This window comes from Cnephaeus nilssonii, assembly GCF_951640355.1.
Source record: "Cnephaeus nilssonii genome assembly, chromosome: 16".
Classification (NCBI taxonomy): Eukaryota; Metazoa; Chordata; class Mammalia; order Chiroptera; family Vespertilionidae; genus Cnephaeus; species Cnephaeus nilssonii.
In genome coordinates, this window is record NC_137087.1 from 45,549,185 (window position 1) to 45,571,055 (window position 21,871).

Here is a 21,871-nt window from a genome sequence, read left to right on the forward strand (position 1 = left end):
GCTCATGTACAGAACATGCAAAAGTACAGTCCTTGGGGAACTGAGATGCTGAAAAGATTTGTTTCTTCCCATTACCCTCAATCAGATTTCTTAATCTCCTGGGGCAGCTGGCTTCCCAGAGTCCTGGAGGATAGCGGGTGGACAAAGGCCCTTGAGAAGAATGCCTGGCTCTTGGGTATGCAGGAAGCCCCCAAGCTTACACCTATATGCAGATGGCGCCTCATTTCCCAAGTCAGACTGTGGTCTTGCTGCCATTGGCCTAGCCTGTCTTTTTATTTATTTAAAAAAAGATCTTTGTATACATGTTGCTTTATGCCAAAGCCAAGAGTGTGGCAGCTGTCATAATGATGCCAAGAAACCCAGGCACCAGGCTCTTCCTTGGCCCAGAATTCCTAGAGAGCGTCAAGTTGGCTTGGAATCCCCCAGGGTACTGACTGACCTTTCAGTTCTTGGTGGTGGTTGGGAGTAGAGGGACAAGGTACAGAGGTCTCCACTAGGGGAGAGTGAACTGGGAGTTTTCACCACCCTGCACAGAAAGGGTATGCTGCTCTGGGCTTGGTGTTTTTGTTCAATTTAGTGTCTCAGACTGGGAAGCTCTTTGCTCACTGAGATAGAGTTAAGCCACCCTAAGTGTTGGGAGCCAGGTGAGTTTGCTTGGCTGGATTCTCAGCTGAATCAGTCCTGGGAGCTACTATTTTTAAACTTGTGGAATGCTGTGGGAATGTGCTCCTTGGCTCCCAGCAAGGGATCTCAGGAAACATCAACTTGAGTGAGGCAAATGCATTCCCTGAATCTGGTTGGATGGCGTGTAGTGGAAAGAGCATCTCCTACTCAGAGTTAAAACTCAATGGTGCCCTAGCCAGTTTGGCTCAGTGGATAGAGCGTTGGCCTGCGGACTGAAGGGTCCCGGGTTCCATTCCGGTCAAGGGCACGTACTTCGGTTGCAGGTTCCCCGGCCCTGGTCGGGGTGCATGCAGGAGGCAACCAATTGATGTGTCTCTCTTACATCGGTGTTTCTCTCTGTCTCCATCTTCCTTCCACTCTCTAAACATCCTCCGGTGAGGATTAACAACAAAACACCAAAAAACCTCAAATGTGACTGCCCTGCACGGTAGCCTCATCAGACTTCCAGCTCAGTGTGAGGGTGCAGTCTTAGCTGTTGGGGTTTTTCTTACTCTTTCTTCCTTCTTTTCTTTCTTTCTTGTTTTTAAATTTCTTTTAAAATGTTTCAGTTATGGTTGACATTCAATATTAGCTTCAGGTGTATAGCATAGTGGTAAGACATTTATATAACTTATGAAGTGATCCCCCTGATAAGTCTAGTACCTACCTGACACTATACATAGTTATTACAATAATATTGACTGTATTTCCTGTGCTGTACCTATCCCTGTGACTACTTTTTCACTTCCAATTTGTACTTTTTAATCCCTTCACCTTTCCCCCCAGTCCCTCAACCCCCTTACCACCTTGTTTTTTCTTTATTTTTAAAAAATTGATTTTAGAGAGAGAAAGAGAGAGGGAGAGAGAAAGAAAAACATCAATCAGCTGCCTCCCAAATGTGCCCTGACCAAGGATTGAACCTGCAACCTGGGTATGTGCCTTGACCAGGAATCAAATAGCTACCTTTCAGGGGATGACACTCTAGCCAATTGAGCATACCGTTCTTTGGCTAGGGCACGTTCTTTCTTTTTTTAAGATTATATAAAGTTAATATATTATAGCTGGAATTTAAAAAAATCTTAGCTGTGTCAGAATATTACTATATAAACATATTTCAAAATAATTTTACACATAGTATATATATATATAGTACTTTTGTAGTTACCAAACACCATTTCAAAATAGCTAATGAAGTGTCAATAATTGTGAACTGTTAAAAATAAAAACATCATCTTTACAAATGTTTATTTAGTAATTGTTTACTGAATTCTGTTGTAATAATGGCTGTCACTCAAAGCATGATAGCTGTCAGGAAGAATCCAAGGCCTAATTGAGGGTTCTGGGAGGAATCCAACGTCAGGAAAATCTCTTCTATTCATCCTCTGCCTGACGTTAGTGGTCATTTTGGCCTCTTGGAGGCCGAGTGATTCCTTCTTAGTCAGATGCTTTGAGACAGACCTTTGGCAGGTTCCAGGGATTGGGCAACTGTATCTAGAATTCAAGGCACATGTTCTTCCTGCCAGCAGGTTTGATGTTACTCTTAAGGTTGGCACAGCCATGCCTAGGCTCACCAAATTGCTAGGACAAAGCCAGCCTCTCCCCTGGGCACCTCAGTGAGCAGGATCAGAAGTTCTTTAGCCGGAAACAATTTTTAGGGGCCATTTTATTCATACTTCTGCAACAAGACAATTAGAACCCCTCACTCCTGGTGATTCCTGGTAGGGAGTGAGTGAGGGGAGAACCTTAATGTATTTTTTTAAAAACTCCTGTTGTAAGAAATTCCACCAACCAGTTTTTTAGCAAAATTTTTTTGCTCTAACCCAGATCCCACTCTCTGCCACACATGCCAATTTCCTCTCATCTTTTCCTTTCCCAGAAGATGTGAGAGACAGCTGCTCCTAGTAAAAGGGGCTTCGTCCTCTGGTCAAACAAAACAGCTTTGGCTGGAGAAGCTCTCATGTTGAGGAAGTACAGACCAAGCCAGGCCCCTGCAGGGGACTTTAAAGACTGAATGACCCTGTCATTTGGCTATTGCCTGAGCAGTCTGCTTTGAAAAAGAGACCTGACAGGCTCCAGGTTGTGTGTTTATCCTGAGGCAGGCCCATTCCAAACTCATGTTTCAGAGTTAGAGGTTGTGTCCAGCCAGCCTGGTGGGTGGTAATCAAACACAGGTGGAGACCATCTGGATGGGCCTGCCCCCCCAGCCAGTCCCACGAAAGCTGGCCTGCCCACCACAGAACTGGCCTAGGAAGCACCCTGTGTGGAGGCAGATGGTGTACATGTGCGTGTGTGCACAACCCTCCTCAGGAAAGTGGTGCTGCTTGGATGCATTATTTTTTCCTCTCTGTATCCAAGGGTTCCCCCTATTGCACATGCCGAGGAACGTGTTTCTTTGAGTCTGTTTCTCAAGTTTTTGTGGTTAGAAATCATGTATTTTTCTTGGCCCAGGATGAAAGGCCTGGAGTAATGGTCTAATACATTTACAAAGCTGCCTCTAATTGGTGGCTGCTTGAAATCTTCCCTTTGACCTAGTAACCCAGCTCCTTTTGTAGAGTTTCAGCTCCCAGTCAGTCTTGCATTACCCCAATTCTTCACACTCCTATCATATCTGCAGCCCTTGGGAAGCAGGTCTTCTAGCCTCAATTTGCGTAGCTGTTTCCTCAGCCTTCCTGCATGGCATTGCCCCCAAACAGGGAAGTTCAGCAAGGAAAGAAGTAGTTTACACTGCATCCTGCCAAGCATCTTCTAGCGTGGTCTCCAAAATTCTAGGCGTGTACCCTCAAAATGGATTTTGTTTCCCACATTGTTAAATGCTCAGAGCAAATGCAAACCATGGACACCTCCTTTGCCTAGAATTGGGTATGACAATGGTGACTTTAAGGATGGATTCCTTTTCAGTCCTTTAGAGAACTTAGCTATGAGTGGTAACCTCCCCACCACAGCATGTGCAGGAAGCCTGAGTTCATCCAGGCACACAGCAGGGTAGGACTGGTGTCAGAGCTCCTGAGACTTTGAGTATCTTTCTGTCTAGTTTCTGGGCCTGGTCTTTTGGGGTTGGTGATGATGATGATGATGGAAAGATGCCACATGAAATTCCAGGGTTGGGCATTGGCTATCACTATCCCTTCAGAATTCTCCCCTCTGTTTCAAGCCTGTTCCAGTAGCTTGGCTGGCAAGGAGGTGTGGGCTGTCATCTTAGTTTATGGTTTGTATTTGTATGCTGAGGAGCTTACATGTGTATAATCATTGTAGCTCATGTTTGTACAAGATCTAATTACTGAAAATTATATCATGAACACATTTTAACTTTTAATACTTCCCATGCTGGCAGACCTCCTGAGCTCTCAGGAACTCTCCCTGATGCTCTCCTCACCTAGGGAGGTGTGTCACCCCCCCAACCAGGCCTTGCTCTCTAATCCATATAATTTCCCTCCCTCACAGAAGTCCATTCCAGGGACTTCGCTGGAGACTTAGGGCTCCTGAGCATTTCCTAGCAGACAGGGAGGCAGGCACTCCTTGCCTCGTCATCACTGTGATGACTGTGGCTGCAGAGGCAGTAACTGATCATTCTGGGCCGCCTGGGATATGGGAAGAGAAGGCAAACCTTGCTTCCTCAAGGTTCCAGTGATTGAAGAGTGCCGTGGGGTGCCAGATTTTAGGAATCCTATGTGCTGATTAATGAATGTACATGGGGTTTTCAGGAAAAAATGCAGGCCTCCCAGTATTTGGAATCTGTCCTGGGACCTATCTGCAAATGCTGAGTTTGGAGGCCAGCCAGCCCGGGCCAAGGCTTGCACTCTTGTGGGCCAAGGTGGAGGTGGGAGCAAAGAAAAGGTCTCATCCTCACAAGCATACAGCAGGACTTGTACCTTATCAAACTTAGTAGGTGCTTATTAACAATTTGAAGGAATATGGAGCGTGAATAAGGAAGATTAGGCCCTCAATCACACAGAAAGGAATGTTCCAGAGCCACAAAATGTGGAACTCATAATTTAGGGTGCCAGGAGGGGAATTTGATTGGCTGGGCCAAGGTCATACACAAGTACTGTAGCTGGCTGGAGGTGAGGCTAGAGTTCTGGCTCCTTATTGAGGTCCTTTCTGCCCTCGAGGCTCACACAATGGGAGATTCCTCTGACTAAGGGGTTTAGATGCTGAGGCCACCAAGAATAAGGGAGAACTTTAATTAGACTTTCCAAACAGTATTGTTGTTTTATTCCTAAGGTAGTTGAACTAAAAACATTTGCTTTTTATTTCTTTTAGATTTACAGGAACAGATGGGCCTAGTGGTTTTGGCTTTGAGTTGACATTTCGTCTGAAGAGAGAAACAGGGGAGTCTGCTCCCCCAACATGGCCAGCAGAGCTAATGCAGGGCTTGGCCAGATACGTCTTCCAATCAGGTAAGAGCCCCAAGAGCTGGTTGGTTGGTGGTTTTACTGTCATGGATTTGGTTGTCTTTGGGAACTCACAGGTATGCTTTGATGTCTGCAGAGTTCTGTAGTACTTCCCTGGGAGTACTACACCCCATTTGTACCATGAGGGTGATTTGTTTTGCCTGATGTTTTGGGTGGAAAGCTACCTGGGACATGGAGGAGAAGGATATGCCACTATGACCTCTGGCAGCAAGTGAGAGTCTGTGCTGCTGTTCTGACACCCTGAGTCCTTGTTACAGTCTGCCAGCCATGCTTCTGATTTCCATTGAGCCAAAGGCCAACTTGGCATGGACCAGATTAGCTCTTCTCTGTCTGTCCCATTTTCCATAATTAGCATGGTCCTTGCTCCCTGCTGCCAGTGGCCTAAGCCATCTCAGTTTCTGGGGCCACAAGCACACATGTTAATCTTGACTAAGGATTGGGTGAATAGGGAGAGAGAGAGAGAGAGAGAGAGAGAGAGAGAGAGAGAGAGAGAGAGAGAGAGAGAAGAGAGAGAGAGAGAGAGAGAGAGAGAGAGAGAGAGAGAGAGAGAATGAGGATTGCCAGGAGCTTGCTGTCCCACAGTGAAAGGGGAAACTGGAAACAGGCAGAACTCAATCGTCAGAAAGATTGTTTGATTCAGGTGTGCTCCAGGGGATGACCCCGTGCTCCCGTTGCCCCTCTGAAGACCGCTAATATGAAACCTGAGGTGGGGCTTTGTGTGGAAACCTTGGTCTCCCACTCTTGTCTCAGTCTGCCTATAGTCCTCCAGTGGGATGAAATGTTTGAGTGAAATCTAGTACCTTTTATGGAAGGTTACATATCATCTGAATGTTTATGTGTGGCTCTTTGCTCAGAAACATTCCCCATATGACCTCAGATTTTGCTTCTTTGGTTTGGTAAGTAACCTCAAATGTATACTAAGATACTTTATCCAACTCTTTTGCTCTTTGCTTATAGATAAGGGTAGAGCGGCATTGAGGCCAGGGCCCCTCAAAGTGTGGCCCTCAGACCCCCTGCATCAAAGGCACCTAGAGAATTTGTTGCAAACACACATTCCTGGGCCCCACAGCAGACTCTGGCTTCTGGTGGAGACTAAATTTGGAAACTGTAGATCTGGTCATTTCTCTTAAGTACAGTGACTTCTCCCCCACCCCCACCTCTAGTGCACTATATATTGGGGGTGCAATAGAGCCTCTGGGTTGAACTCCTCTCATTCCAGAGCCCTGGGAGTCAGGGGTTAGTAGGGTGGCTGTCAATGGGACTGATACTAACTACCATCTACCATTGTATATACTATGGGTTAGTCCCATTTTGGAGGCTACAGTAGGTCTTCTCTAAGCAAGGGTCCCAAACCTGACTGCTCATGAGATCCCCTGGGGAGCTTGTCAACATACTTCTCAAAGTCCTCTGCAGTTGGTCAGAGGTGGGACTGGGGCATCTGTTTCTTAAACAACTTCCTAGGGGATTCTAATGCAGTTTGTTTGGGCTCTAAAGAACTATTGACCAAGAAGTACCATTCACAGGGTCAGGGGAAGCAGCTGCCTGGAACAGCTAATGCATGTGAGTTGGTATTATCCTAGTATGATTTGAAGAATTTTTAAAAATTGTGCCAAGAGCCGAAACCGGTTTGGCTCGGTGGATAGAACGTCGGCCTGCAGACTGAAGGGTCCTGGGTTCGATTCCGGTCAAGGGCATGTACCTTGGTTGCGGGCACATCCCCAGTAGGGGGTGTGCAGGAGGCAGCTGATCAATGTTTCTCTCTCATCGATGTTTCTAACTCTCTGTCCCTCTCCCTTCCTCTCTGTAAAAAATCAATAAAATATATTTAAAAAAAAATTGTGCCAAGAGTTTACTGCCTGAACACTTTGTGTCCCCTCTCTCCCTTCTTGGGATGCCTAAGCTGACTTCAGTATAGAACTGTCTGTGTAAAAATAGACTTTTCTTGATGTGGAATTTGATCTGCTATAGGAAAGAGGGCTCTAAAGACTAGGCAACCTCTTGCTTATATAGACAGGTATCTCCTTTCCCACTGCTTAAGCCAATGCATTTATATGTTTGTTTCTACTTTATGTACTTGCTCAGGTGGATAGAGATCAGAGAAATGTAAGACCGGTAGTGTTGTGAATCACTGTCAGAAGGAGTCCAACAGATGAACTTCTGAAATAATTATGATATTATAGTTATGAACTAATGTAGGTGAGTGAAAAAATAGGATTTGATTTGCAAGTGTTCATTTCACCAACACTGTAAACATCACTAGTGATCATTTTGCAATATTCATGTGATCATCAATTCAGGCAAATTATCAACAGATGTAATAAAAGTATTGAATAAAAAGATGGTTGGGGAATAAGATATTTACAAGGACTCAAAGGATCCCTCCACAGATTACTTCTTTATTACAAAGAGAAAAAGAATTTTAAAAAAAATTTTAATAAATCTTTATTGTTCAGATTATTACAATTGTTCCTCTTTTTCCCCCCCCATAGCTTCCCTCCACCCAGTTCCCACCACACCCTCTGCTCTTACCCTCCCCTCCTCATCCATAGGTGTACGATTTTTGTCCAGTCTCTTCCCACACCCCCACACCCCTTTCCCCCCGAGAATTGTCAGTCCACTCTCTTTCTATGCCCCTGATTCTACTATATTCACCAGTTTATTCTGTTCATCAGATTTTTTATTCACTTGATTTTTAGATTCACTTGTTGATAGATATGTATTTGTTGTTCATAATTTTTTATCATGTTTGACGTTTAGTCTTTTTTTCCCTTTTATTTATTTATTTATTTATTTATTTATTTATTTATTTTTTAATAAATCTTTATTGTTCAGATTATTACAATTGTTTCTCCTTTCCCTCCCATATCTCCCCTCCTCCCAGTTCCCACCCTTCCCTCTGCCCTTACCTCCCCCCCTCGCTATCCTTATCCATAGGTGTATGATATTGTCCAGTCTCTTCCTGTACCCCCAACACAGACACCCCCTTCCCCTGAGAATTATCAATCCATTCCCATTCTATGCCCCTGATTCTATTATGTTCATCAGTTTATTCTGTTCTTCAGATTTTTAATTCACTTGACTTTTAGATTCACTTGTTGATAGGTATGTATTTGTTGTTCATAATTTTTATCTTTACCTTTTTCTTCTTCTTCCTCTTCTTAAAGAATACTTTTCAGCATTTCATATAATACTGGTTTGGTGGTGATGAACTCCTTTAGCTTTTTCTTATCTGTGAAGCTCTTTATCTGACCTTCAATTCCGAATGATAGCTTTGCTGGGTAGAATAATCTTGGTTGTAGGTTCTTGCTATTCATTACTTTGAATATTTCTTGCCACTCCCGTCTGGCCTGCATAGTTTCTGTTGGGAAATCAGCTAACAATCGTATGGGTGCTCCCTTGTAGGTAACTAACTGTTTTTCTCTTGCTGCTTTTAATATTCTCTCTTTGTCTTTTGCTCTTGGCATTTTAATTATGATGTGTCTTGGTGTGATCCTCTTTGGATTCCTTTTGTTTGGGGTTCTATGCGCTTCCTGGACTTGTAAGTCTATTTCTTTCACCAGGTGGGGGAAGTTTTCTGTCATTATTTCTTCAAATAGGTTTTCAGTATCTTGCTCTCTCTCTTCTTCTGGCACCCCCATAATTCTGATGTTGGTATGCTTGAAGTTGTCCCAGAGGCTCCTTACACTATCTTCAACTTTTTGAATTCTTTTTTCTTTTTTCTTTTCCGGTTGGGTGTTTTTTGCTTCTTTGTATTTCAAATCTTAGACTTGATTCTTGCGATCCTCTAGTCTGCTGTTGTATCTCTGTATATTATTCTTTATTTCAGTCAGTGTATGCCTAATTTCTAGTTGGTCCTTTTTCATATCCTCGAGGGTCTCACTAAATTTATTGGCCTTTTTTAGAAAATTCTTGAAAAACCTTATAACCGTGGTTTTGAACTCTATATCCAGTCGTTTGCTTTCCTCCATTTCTTTCATTTGTGACCTGTTTCTTTGTCTCCGCATTTTGGCTGCTTCTCTGAGTTGATAGAGTGGCTTTGTGTGCTAGGTGTCCTATAGGGCCCAGTGGCTCAGTCTCCCCAGTTACCTGAGGTGGACCCTCTTGGTGCACCCCTTTGTGGACTGTGTGCACAGTCTTGTTGTAGTTAAGCCTTGATTATTGTTGGTATCACTGGGAGGAATTGACCTCCAGGCCAATTGGCTGTGAGGATCAGCTGTGTCTACGCTGGGAGAACTTCTGTGTTGGAGACACCCTTATGAGACAAGACTTGCAAAAGCCTCTGTGCTCAGCTTGGATGGGGTGGAGTCTCAGGTGGAGCAAACAACAATGGCTTCCCATCAGCCCTGCCCTAAGAGGCCCCTGGGTCTTAGTGTCCTGTGGTAATCGCTGCAAGCACCTCTGAGAGAAAGCCGCCCTCGAGTTTCGCCTGCTGCCAGACAGCCAGTTTCTCCCTGAATGAGTCTGGGTCCCCAGAGTCTTGCCCGGAACTGGAGTTCAGAGCAGTTGGGAGCTTTTGTCTCCCTCCCAATTGAGAAAGCCAGCCGCGTACTCAGTTGCCAGCCCTCTCTGCATGCACGTCTCCATACCTCTGCCTTCCACAGCTCCTCTGAGTCTCAGTGTGCTTTTCTCTTTCCTTCTAGTTGTAGAATTTCCACTCAGCCAGCCTTCCTGTGGTTCTGGATGATGTCTGTTTTGTCTTTTAGTTGTAGTTTTAAAATTGTTGTGCGAGGCAGCAGTTTAGGTGTTTACCTATGCCGCCATCTTGGTGTCTCTCCAAAGAATTTCTTTATAATGAAAAGATTTAGGTGGCTATCACTTTAAGGAAATGATCAAATGTAGCAACACCGATAATGAAACAAATTATTATTAGGTACCTCCTTGTGTATTGCAGTGTGAAGTATAAAATATCAACTATGTAGCACTTTTCCAAAAATGTTTCATATGAATTGAATCCTGAGCAAATAGACAAATCCAGATTGTGGGACATTTTATAAGGCAACTGCCTAGACTCTTCAAAAAATGTCAGTCCTAGCCTATCTAATAAAAATGGAATATGCAAATTCACCGTCATTCCATGACAAAGCTGGCAGTACCCACAGCCAATAAGGAGGGAATATGCATATTGCCACAACAAAAATGGCGGCAACCGTTCCACCCTGCCCCGGCTGCTCCGGGCCTCTGGGCAGCGCGCAGGCATGGAGCGGCCGGGGCGGGGTGGGACGCCTGCTATGAGGGGGTTGGCAGGAGGTGGAAGGAGCTACAGGAGGGCGGCAGGGCCGGAGCGAAGGCAGAAGGCGGTGGCCAGAGCAAAGGCCAGTGTCCCGTGTGCCGGAGGGAAGCCGATGCCGGCAGCCAGGGAAAGGAAGGCCTATTCTTGCACGAATCTTCGTGCATTGGGCCTCTAGTGAAAGATATAAAAAGACAAGGGGTGGGGACTATCCTAAATTAAAGGAAACATGACAGTTTAAATGCACTTATGATCCTTGATTGGATCCTAAATTGAAAAAATAAGATCATTTGTAGGGCACTTGGAAAAATAGAAATACAGACTGTGTATTAGATAATTGTATTGTGCAACTGTGAAATTCCTTGGGTATGATACATATGGTATTATGGTTGATGTCCTTGTTCTTAGGAGATAAAAGCTGAAGTATTTATGAATGCAATGATATGATATCTGCAACTTAATTAAAAAAAACTTTTGTAGGCTCCTCTGAGTTCTTTTTTTTTTAATTTATTTTTAGGGAGAGAGAGAAAACATTGATTTGTTGTTCCACTTATTTATGCATTCATATGGGAGTTAGGCACTGTGTTATACCAGCTTTATAGAGAGGTGACGTAGCATGTTCAAGATCAGACCTCTAGTAGGTGCAAAGGCAAAATTTGAGTCTAGGCAGTATAACACTTAATGCCATTCTTATAACCATGATGCCATGTTTCCTGTAGCTCAGCTGATGTCTGGGCTGCTGGATGTCTCGGGCTAGAAGGTGAGATTTGCCAATCATCCATATGGGTGATTGCATGACCTCTGAGCTCCATGATGCCTTGCTTGAATATTTAGGATCATTTGGAAAATCGAGGAGGGCAAAACGCATTAATAATATTACCAAAATCCTCTTAAATTTATCCTTCCATTTTTAAACTTTTTTTTTTTGCAAGGTACTTTTCATCCATTATATTTGATCCTTACAACAATCTTGTGAGGTAAGCAAGATATGAAATCTACATTGTATAGGTAAGTTAGCTGAAGCATAGCAGGAACTGAATGGATAGGGTGCTTTTTCTATTCCATTGAGCCTCTTCTTGTATACTATCTTCATCCAAATCCTTGATAGAAATGTTGAAGAGGATCTCCAGAGGCCAGGCTGACTCTGACTTCTTCAATAGCACTGATCGGTACAGCAGTTTAGCAGGTCAGTTCCACCAAAAAGTGTGATTATCCAACCCAGATTGGCATTCTGTCCAAAAGGATGGTACAAGACACAACCACCTGACTTACATATGTATTAATACTAGTCCCAAGAGAAAAAAGCAAATGAGCGTTAGCTGCCAGAAAAAATTTCTACTTGTCTGTATCCACAAGGGGACTATCATACCAACTGCCTAAAGAAGCCAAGTCTCCCTCTCTTCCAACCCCCCCCTGGGGCCATGTTTTATTATGATGAAGATTCTTAGCACATCCTAGCCCATATTGTAATTGCTTATATACATGTCTTACAACTAATTTCAAGTATAACACCCAGCACTCAGCCCTCTGCTGTCCGTGTAGAAGGCACTCAGATTGGTAGAAGATAAACCAATTCAAGTGAATGTTCTTCCAATAGTATCTGACCCCCCCCCCCAATCCAAAAACAAAACTTGTCATTAGAAGAGGCACATTCCTACCAACTGCCACATTCCTACCAACATGACTGAATAAAATTCCCTTACAATTGGCTTAGTCAGTTTCTCACAGGTACTGAGACTTTTGCTAGTTAAGCCAGCTTTCAGTGTATTGTTTCATTTTCTGTGTATTTTGACCAAAAAAAGCTAGGTTCTCTAACAATCAGGATAAGATATACGAAATACGACTACTTCTTAATAACATCAATCAATCAGTAAGGAAAATAAATGATCAAGAAAACAGAGGCCCTGGCTGGGTAGCTCAGTTGGTTAGAGTATCATCCCAATACACAAGGTTGCAGGTTCGATCCCTGGTTAGGGCACATATAAGTGAGTGCATAAAAAAGTGGAACAACAAATCTATGTTCTCTCTCTCCCTTTATCTTCTCTCCCTCTCTCCTTCCCCTTTCTCCAAAATCAGGTTTGTGTTGTGTGTTTTTAAAAAATATATCTTTTTATTGATTTCAGAGAGGAAGGAAGAGGGGGAGAGAGATAGAAACATCCATGATGAGAGAGAATCATGGATTGGCTGCCTCCTGCAAGTCCCCCACTGGGGATCGAGCCCACAACCCGGGCATGTACCCTTGACCAGAATCGAACCTGGGACCTTTCAGTTTGCAGGCCAATTCTCTATCCACTGAGCCAAACCAGCCAGGACTAAAATCAGGTGTTTTTTTTAAAAGTCTGTAGGTCTTGCAAAATAAATGAAAAAGGACTAATGAACAAGAATATAATGCTTTACCATTTACAAATCTTTCATACATTCCATTTGACCCTCACAACAACCCTGCAGCACAGATATTATTATTCTCAACTAACAGATGTGGAAAGTGAATTTCAGAGCAGTTAACTGATGTGCCCAAGGTTCTACAGTTAGTAATTTGTATTAATATCAGTCTTTGGCCTAAAAATTCAACACCCAACCTCCCCTCATACTTGCCCTACCTACTTCACAGGGATAATGAAGATAAAATGAATTCAAGGCTAGAAAAATATTTTGAGAAAAAAGCACTATTTAATTATAACAGCAAACTATAATTTTCCTCTATATATGGCTTATTCTCCTTCTCATCCCAGCTTGTGAATGAACCCAGAATTTTATATTCCCTCTGTTCTGTGCTCAACTGAGCAACTAAGTAAGGCAGGGGAACAGTGTGATCCTATTTAATGTTATATAAGTTACAACAGGGTAACTGCTATTATAGCAAATTGAAAATCAACACAGGAAAGCCAATGTGCAAGTAGCAAGCAGGCAACATTATCAAATAGGGCATGAATGCATAGAAGAAAAATGTGATGTCAGAGTTCAAACTGGCACACACAGTTATCTAAGGCAAAGTAGTGGCAAAGAAGAGTTATTTATTCCACATTATATAAATGAGCAAAAGATTCATTAGAACCCATGCAAAAGCATCTCATCATGGCTCACAGATCTCTCCAGCTGCCTACGGAGAATATAAACAATGTCATCTTCGGGTTGTTTTTGTTTTTAATATTTTATTGATTTTTTACAGAGAGGAAGGGAGAAGGATAGGGAGTTAGAAACATGGATGAGAGAGAAACATCGATCAGCTGCCTCCTTCACACCTCCCACTGGGGATGTGCCCGCAACCAAGGTACATGCCCTTGACCCGGAATCGAACCTGGGACCCTTGAGTCCTCAGGCCGACGCTCTATCCACTGAGCCAAACCTGTTAGGGCGTCATCTTCGTTTTAAAGAATGACTGTACCTGTGCTCATATCCTGAACTAAACCAAGGAACAGCTCCATGCGAACCTTCCTCAGCTAAAATACAACCAATACCATCATTCCTAGTCAGACTAGTAAACAGAATGTCTTTTAAGGTAATGAATTAGATGACTGTTTAGATTTTTTTCAGGATTCACTTTGGATACTCCTGCTTTTAAGACCCAAAGAAGGTTATATTGAGTTTTTATTGGTGATTATAAGAATATGTGTTTATAACAGTTAAAGTGTGATAGGTGAATTTAACATATATACATACACACACACACACACACACACACACACACACACACACACACACACACATATATATATATATATATAAGTTCTATAGCATCTGTTCAGAAAAGATTATATACTATACAAACTATTTCAAGTCTTACAAAACATTTTTCAGTGTCTTTTCAACTGAGAAGAATCCTATTCAGCACGCTTCTCCTCCTGAGGTGGTTCATACTGAGCAAGCTTTGCTTTCAGTTTTTTATTTTCTTCTACAATAGCTTCATATTTCTCTTTCATTTCTGCCAATTCTAGACGAAGCAGCTCTATTTCTGGATTTTCTGGGGTAGCAGCTCCTAAGTGATGCTTTAAAAAATCCAAAGCACTATTAGGTTTCTCTGGGTCTTCATATAAGGCTACCAATACCTTGGTCAGCGTGTCCAGCACTCCTGACTTCTCCAAGTACCTCCGGAACTGCTCGCGCTTCGACTCGGCGGCTTTGTAATGGGCCATTTTTAAACTTTTTATTTATGAAAATATGTATGTAAAAAGTACAGCTTGATGAGTTTTCACAAACCAAACACACTCATAACCAGCTCCCAAATCAAGAAACAGGCTAGTTCTCCAGAAACCTCCCTTGTGCCTCCTTTTAATCATCATTCCTTCTTTTTTTATTTTTCCTATTTTACTGCCTAGTACAAGTCCTCAGCACCATGTGCCCGAACTTGTTGGCTAAGTAGCATCCATTTCCACACCTCTCCCTGTACTGTTTGCCATCTTGCACGTATTTATGAATGCAATGATATGATATCTGCAACTTAATTAAAAAAAACTTTTGTAGGCTCCTCTGAGTTCTTTTTTTTTTAATTTATTTTTAGGGAGAGAGAGAAACTGCCAGATCAAGGGAACAGCATAGTATGATGGTTAAGAGCATGGCCCCTGGATCCAGACTGCCTGCATTTGATCTCAGGTCTTCCAGTTACTGCCTCCTGACCTTGGGCAGTGGAACCCATTTGCTCATCTATAACGCAGGGATAATAATAGTAGCTACACATGAAGTTATTGAGAGGATGAAATGAGTTTAATACCTGTCAAAAATTTAGAACAGTTATGTAGTAAGAACTATGTAATATTACCTGCAATGATTATTACTCAGTCTTTTAAAACTTTATATGGATCAATAAGGTGGATACTTTGGTCTTTTTTTTACAGTGACAATAAATACTCCATTTAACAGTAAAACCCTGTTAGGAAGGAAATGCCTTGCTTGTCCCTGGATCAATTGCCTGCCTCAACTGATATGATGACATTTGGTGCTATCATTTTTATCCCACACAGAAAATCAGTAATAGTGCCCTGGCCAGAGTGGCTCAGCGGTTGGAGCTTTTGGCTCATACACTAAAGGGTTGCAGGTTCGATTCCCAGTCAAAGGCACATACCTGGATTGTAGGTTCAATCCCTGGTCCTGGTCAGGGTGCTTGTGGGAAGCAATCAATTGGTGTATCTCTTTCTTTCTTTCTTTTTCTTTTTTTTTAATTGAATAAATCTTTGTTGTTCAGATTATTACAATTGTTTCTCCTTTTTCCCCCCATAGCTCCCCTCCACCCGGTTCCCACCCCACCCTCTGCCCTTACCTCCCCCCCACTGTCCTCATCCATAGGTGTACGATTTTTGTCCAGTCTCTTCCTGCACACCCACACCCCTTTCCCCCCGAAAATTGTCAGTCCACTCTCTTTCTATGCCCCTGATTCTATGATAGTCACCAATTTATTCTGTTCCTCAGATTTTTAATTCACTTGATTTTTAGGTTCACTTGTTGATAGATATGTATTTGTTGTTCATAATTTTTATCTTTACTTTTTTCTTCTTCCTCTTCTTAAAGAATACCTTTTAGCATTTCATATCATACTGGTTTGGTGATGAACTCCTTTAGCTTTTTCTTATCTGTGAAGCTCTTTATCTGCCCTTCCATTCTGAATGATAACTTTGCTGGGTAGAGTAATCTTGGTTGTAGGTTCTTGCTATTCATTACTTTGAATATTTCTTGCCACTCCCATCTGGCCTGCATAGTTTCTGTTGAGAAATCAGCTGACAATCGTATGGGTGCTCCCTTGTAGGTAACTAACTGTTTTTCTCTTGCTGCTTTTAATATTCTCTCTTTGTCTTTTGCTCTTGGCATTTTAATTATGATGTGTTTTGGTGTGGTCCTCTTTGGATTCCTTTTGTTTGGGGTTCTGTGCGCTTCTTGGACTTGTAAGTCTATTTCTTTCACCAGATGGGGAAGTTTTCTGTCATTATTTCTTCAAATAGTTTTTCAATATCTTGCTCTCTCTCTTCTTCTGGCACCCCCATAATTCTGATGTTGGTACGCTTAAAGTTGTCCCAGAGACTTCTTACACTATCTTCAACTTTTTTAATTCTTTCTTCTTTTTCCTTTTCCTGTTGAGTGTTTTTTGGCTTCTTTGTATTTCTTTTTTTTTTTTTAATTTCTTTATTGATTAAGGTATCACATATTTGTCCTCGTCCCCCCGTTCCCATCCCACACCCCTCCCCACACATGCTCCCACCCCCCTGTTGTCCTTAACCGCTGGTTAGGCTCATATGCCTGCACACAAGTCCTTTGGTTGTGGCTTCTTTGTATTTCAAATCTTTGACTTGATTCTTGCATTCCTCTAGTCTGCTGTTGGGTCTCTGTATAATATTTTTTATTTCAGTCAGTGTATGCCTAATTTCTAGTTGGTCCTTTTTCATATCCTCGAGGGTCTTGCTAAATTTATCAGCCTTTTCTAGGAAATTCTTGAAAAACCTTATAACCTTGGTTTTGAATTCTATATCCAGTCGTTTGTTTTCCTCCATTTCTTTCGTTTGTGATCTGTTTCTTTGTCTTCGCATTTTCGCTGCTTTCCTGAGTTGGTAGGGTAGCTTTGTGTGCTAGGTTTTCTATATGGCCCAGTGGCTCGGCCTCCCCAGTTACCTGAGGTGGACACTCTTGGTGCACCCCTTTGTGGACTGTGTGTACAGTCTTGTTGTAGTTAAGTCTTGATTGTTGTTGGTATCACTGGGAGGAATTGACCTCCAGGCCAATTGGCTGTGAGTATCAGCTGTGTCTATGCCGGGAGACCTTCTGTGCTGGAGACAGCCTTATAGGACCAGATTTGCAAAATTGCAAAAGCCTCTGTGCTCAGCTTGGATGGGGCGGAGTCTCAGGGCTGAGCAGACAGTCTTGGCTTCCCATCAGCCCTGCCCTTGCGCACACGCCTCCAGACCTCTGCCTTCTGCGGCTCCCCTGAGTTTCCGCCTGACAGTCCAGATTCCCCCCGTAATAGCGTGGGTCCCCAGGGGCTTGCCTGGAACTGGGGTTCAGTGCAGTCAGGAGCTTCCGACTCCCTTCCGCTAGGGTAAGCCAGCGGCAACCTCCGCAGTCAGTCTTCTCTGCGCGCACTCACGCACACGTGCCTCCAGACCCCTGCCCGCCGTGGCTCCCCTGAGTCTCCGAGTCTCCGTGTGCCTTTTTCTCTACCTGACAGTCCAGACTCCCCCCGTATGAGCCTGGGTCCACGGGGTTTCACCCAGAACTGGGGTTCAGTGCAGTCGGAGGCTTCCTTCCCCCTCCTGCCAGAGAAAGCTAGCCAGGCACTCAGCCGCCCTTCCTCTCTGCACGCGTGTCTCCGTACCTCAGCCCTTTGCAGCTCCTCTGATTCTCCGTGAGCTTTTCTCTTTCCTTCTAGTTGTAGAATTTCCACTCAGCCAGCTTTCCTGTGGTTCTGGATGATATTCGTTCTGTCTTTTAGTTGTAGTTTTGAAATTGTTGTGCGAGGCAGCAGTTTAGGTGCTTACCTATGCCGCCATCTTGGTTTCTCCCTGGTGTATCTCTTTCATATCGATGTTTCTCTCTCTCCCCCTTCCTTTCCTTCCACTCTCTCTAGAAATCAAGGGAAAAAATATCCTCAGATGAGGATTATCAACAACAAAAAAGAAATAAAGAAAAGAAAAAGAAAGTCATTAATAGTGATACAAATAAAATTAACTGGTTTTTGCCGAAACTGGTTTGGCTCAGTGGATAGAGCGTCGGCCTGCGGACTGAAGGGTCCCGGGTTCGATTCCGGTCAGGGGCATGTACCTTGGTTGCAGGCACATCCCCTGTGGGGGGTGTGCAGGAGGCGGCTGATCGATGTTTCTAATTCTCTATCCCTCTCCCTTCCTCTCGGTAAAATATCAGTAAAATATATTTTAAAAAAATTAACTGGTTTTGTTCATCACATTATACAACAACAACAAAAATTCAGTTCAACTGTGGCTCCTTGATTATGTATTTGACAGTACCTGTACAGCCTTCTACAAATCAAATCCTATTCTAAATGCAGTGGAGCCCAGGCAGTTTTGTGGGACCTTGTGGTACATCCTTTTATAAGGTAAAGAATCTTTTTATAGTGAGAATGTCTGCCCCTTATTGTAACTGTTTTGTAGGACTGGGCTTAGGTGTTTCAGTTTTCTCAGAGCAGGGCACCCTGATGCTCAGAGAACCTCCCTTGAGATGTGTAGGCATTGTTCTGCCCCCTGATGGGTTACACTGAAAAGTTTACACAGATGTTATTATACAGAACATGTATTTTATGTTTGATGTGTACATAGATATACCTACATTGTAACTAGCAGCGGAATTCTGTTTGTTGGTCTTGCCTCACTTGTGCTGTCCATCTTCAACTCAGTGACTTTATGTGGCGCACCCCCCCATTTGCATGTGAGAACATGCGGAGCAGTGTTATCAAGTAGGTGGAATGCTTAGACCTGCTTTTCCAGATCTAAAAGGCATCCACAGCTTTACCATCCAGGCTTGGAAATAGCATCAGGGAAGTGGTAGGCAAGGGAAAAAGGACGATGAGACTCTGGGGTGGGGTGGTGATGCCTACCCCCAGCTGTGGGGCTGCATGAGGCTGCCTCTGAAGGCTGCTATGAGGAATGACTCAGAAGGGTCCTGTAACGTAGCCTGACCTGCCGGAAGATGGATACCTTTTGGTTGGTTTGCTCAGAGGTGGGAAGCTGGCTGTAGAGAAAAGGAAGTAGAAATGAGAGAGGCCTGGCAAAGAATAGCCAGAGAAAGTTAAGGATTCAAAGTGGGGGTGGGGCAGGTTGGTGTTTATTTTAGTTGGGATGCTTCTAGTTATAAGAAAATGATAGAAACCTAACTCCGATTACCTTAATAACAGACATTATTGGTATAGGTAACTGGGACATTCAGGGTTTCAGGCATGGCTTGATCTATGTGTTCAAATAGTGTCCTCAGGGCTCTGACTCTTGTGTTGGTCACGTACTACAGACTGACTCTCCCCATGTGCCAGGAAGGATGAACGCCCCCCATCAGAGTGTCTGGTTCTCTCAGTTTGTAGTCCCAGCAGGCAGAAGGCCTTTCTTCCAACATTCCTACATTAATCCCGGGGAAGGACTCAGATTAGTTCCATCTGGGTCATGTGACCACCCTAGTTGGTGGTCGTGGTCCAGAAGGAGCACCAGTGTTTATGTTTAAAGTTCTCCCCCACTCCTCACTTCTAACCACATGGAGTAGGAGAGAAGTCCTTTAAAGCAAAAGGTAACTACTGGCAGAAAAAGAATAGGTCTAGTTCTGGTTAGGCAAAATCGGTTGCTCTCACAGGGCCAAAGGGGAATCTAATACCCTAGTAATCCAGCTGTGCAGTTATGCTTGGAAGTTGAACCATTAGAGAATTCATGGATAGCAGGCATCTTTTGTTCTGTGTTGTATATGTTGGGATGGGTTTGACTCCCAAGTAACAGAACACCCTGACTAAAATGGCTTAACAACAAGGGCACTTATCTTACATAGCAAGTCATCTTGAGGTGGGGCCGTTCCAGGGTCAGTTGTCATCTCTTCAACAATGTACTTATGGCCCTGAGTTCCTTGTAACTTCCTGCTCTGCCTTCCTCAGCACTTTGGCTTGTCTTTTTAAACTGTTTCCCTCGGATTCCAAAGATGACTACCATAAACCCTAGCATCCTGGCATCACACTTGATTCGCAGAGTCTACCAGCAATAAAAGAACACTCCTGTACTCTTTTTTAAAGACGAATCAAAACCTCCACAGAGGCCCTGGCTATGTATCTCAGTTAGTTAGAGCATGGTCTGATACACCAAGGTTGTGTGTTTGATCCGCAGTCAGAGCACATACAGGAATCAACCAATGGATGCATAAATAAGTAGAACAACAAATTGATGTCTCTCTCTCTCTCTCTCTCTCTCTCTCTCTCTTGTTCCCTCCCTCCCTTCCTTCCTTCCTTCCTCCTTCCCCTTTCCCTCTCCTCCCCCCCTCCCTCCCTTCCTCTCTCTTTCTAAAAATCAATAAATAAACATAAAAAAACCTCCACAGAACTGCCCTCATTGATCTCCCCTTGCTTCTCATTGGCTAGAGTTATGTCAGGAAAGTGAGACAGTCTTGTTGGTTTACTAATCAGTATTCACTTCCTAGGGCTGTGGCTGGGCCCCTGGTTCCCTGAAGGTCATGCCAAGGAAAAGCAAAGGAAGAAAATTGGAATTCTGTTAATAAGGAGGGGAATGACCACCAGGTGGCAAAACAGTATCTGTACTCCTACCCGAGAAGCGCCAGCCCTACCTGTGGTCAGAGGAACCTTCCATATTGATCAGGATGCTAGGCCAGTGCAAAGTGTCATATGGAGAGAGAATGTTCCAGTCATGAGGACAGGGTAGCTGTCATTGTTTCACCTGCTACAGCAGATTTAAAACCATATCGGGATGAATCATTTGGAAAGTTCTGCAGTAATTTACATCAGTGACTTCACCAGTAGGCACCCACCTTCTTTCCTTCCTACCTTGAAGCCAGTTTCTCTTACTTCCCCATTCCCTTTTAATTTTATGATCTGCTTATTCCTTCTTCTCAGATTGCCAGTGACTGCTCCCCTGCCCCCCACCCTCTGGGTTTCATTAGAAAGAAACCATTCCCCAACTCAGCAGGACTTGATTTCTCAGCTGTGCTTTAGAATTCTGCTAGATAGGCTGTCTGCTCTCAGATCTGCCATTGGTAGGCTTTAACCACAAATTCCAAGGCAATTTCACTGGAGTTTTAGGAGAAATATGGCCCCCCAACCTTGTAACTGACACTGGAAATTCAAGTGCCTTTGCTTGCTGCTGTTTAATGGCAACCTCATGACATATGCTGAGTCGGCACAATTTGTGATTCAGGCCCAAGAAGGGAGACAGGACGTGCTGTGTGAGCATCCATCATTGCTGGTGACTGATTAAACTCTGTGGTATTGACAGACTAACGCCAACAGAGATTTTATTTTTATTTTCCTTTTCTCATTTATAAAATAAACCAGAGGCCCGGTGCACGAATTCATGCACCAGTGGGGTTCCTTGGCCTGGCCTGCGGGATTGGGCTGAAACCGGCTCTCTGACATCCCCCGAGGGGTCCTGGATTGCGAGAGGGTGCAGGCCAGGCTGAGGAATCCCACCGGTGCACAATCAGGGCTGGGGAGAGACATGGGAGGTTGGCCAGCTGGGGAGGGACTATGGGAGGTCTCCAGGGTGTGTCCGGCCTGTCTTACTCAGTCCTGATCAGCCAGACCCCAGCAGCAAGCTAACCTACTGGTCGGAGCTTCTGCCCCCTGGTAGTCAGTGCACATCATAGCAACTGGTCAACCTGTCGACGGTCTGCCCCCTGTGGTCAGTGCACGTCACAGCGAGTGGTTGAGCAGACTTAGCATGTCATTAGCATAATTACGCTTTGATTGGTTGAATGGACGACCGGACACTTAGCATATTAGGCTTTTATTATATAGGATAGTTTCTCATTATAAAAACTGAAACATAGAACTATATGACACAGAAAGTGAAAATCCTTCCTAAGTCATTCCCCACTGGAAAAAGTTGGTGTTTCTATTTTCAGATTTTCTTTCCAGAACATGTTCTATATAGAATTA

The 21,871-nt window shown here is 43.6% G+C and overlaps 2 protein-coding genes across 6 annotated transcripts in view; one reads left to right on the forward strand and one right to left on the reverse strand.

Moving 5' to 3' along the window:
- SUFU (SUFU negative regulator of hedgehog signaling) overlaps window positions 1-21,871 on the forward strand; it is a 98,871-nt gene that overhangs the window by 17,123 nt on the left and 59,877 nt on the right. For all 5 annotated transcript variants that reach the window (XM_079794272.1, XM_079794274.1, XM_079794276.1 and 2 more), the window contains exon 3: window positions 4,924-5,060. In XM_079794272.1, the coding sequence (XP_079650398.1) occupies window positions 4,924-5,060 (137 nt within the window). The remainder of the gene's footprint in view (window positions 1-4,923; window positions 5,061-21,871) is intronic.
- LOC307113038 (c-Myc-binding protein-like) lies at window positions 10,357-20,090 on the reverse strand. Its single transcript, XM_079794291.1, has one exon. It carries the CDS (start codon window positions 14,433-14,435, stop codon window positions 14,124-14,126), a length of 312 nt encoding a protein of 103 aa, XP_079650417.1. The 5' UTR covers window positions 14,436-20,090; the 3' UTR covers window positions 10,357-14,123.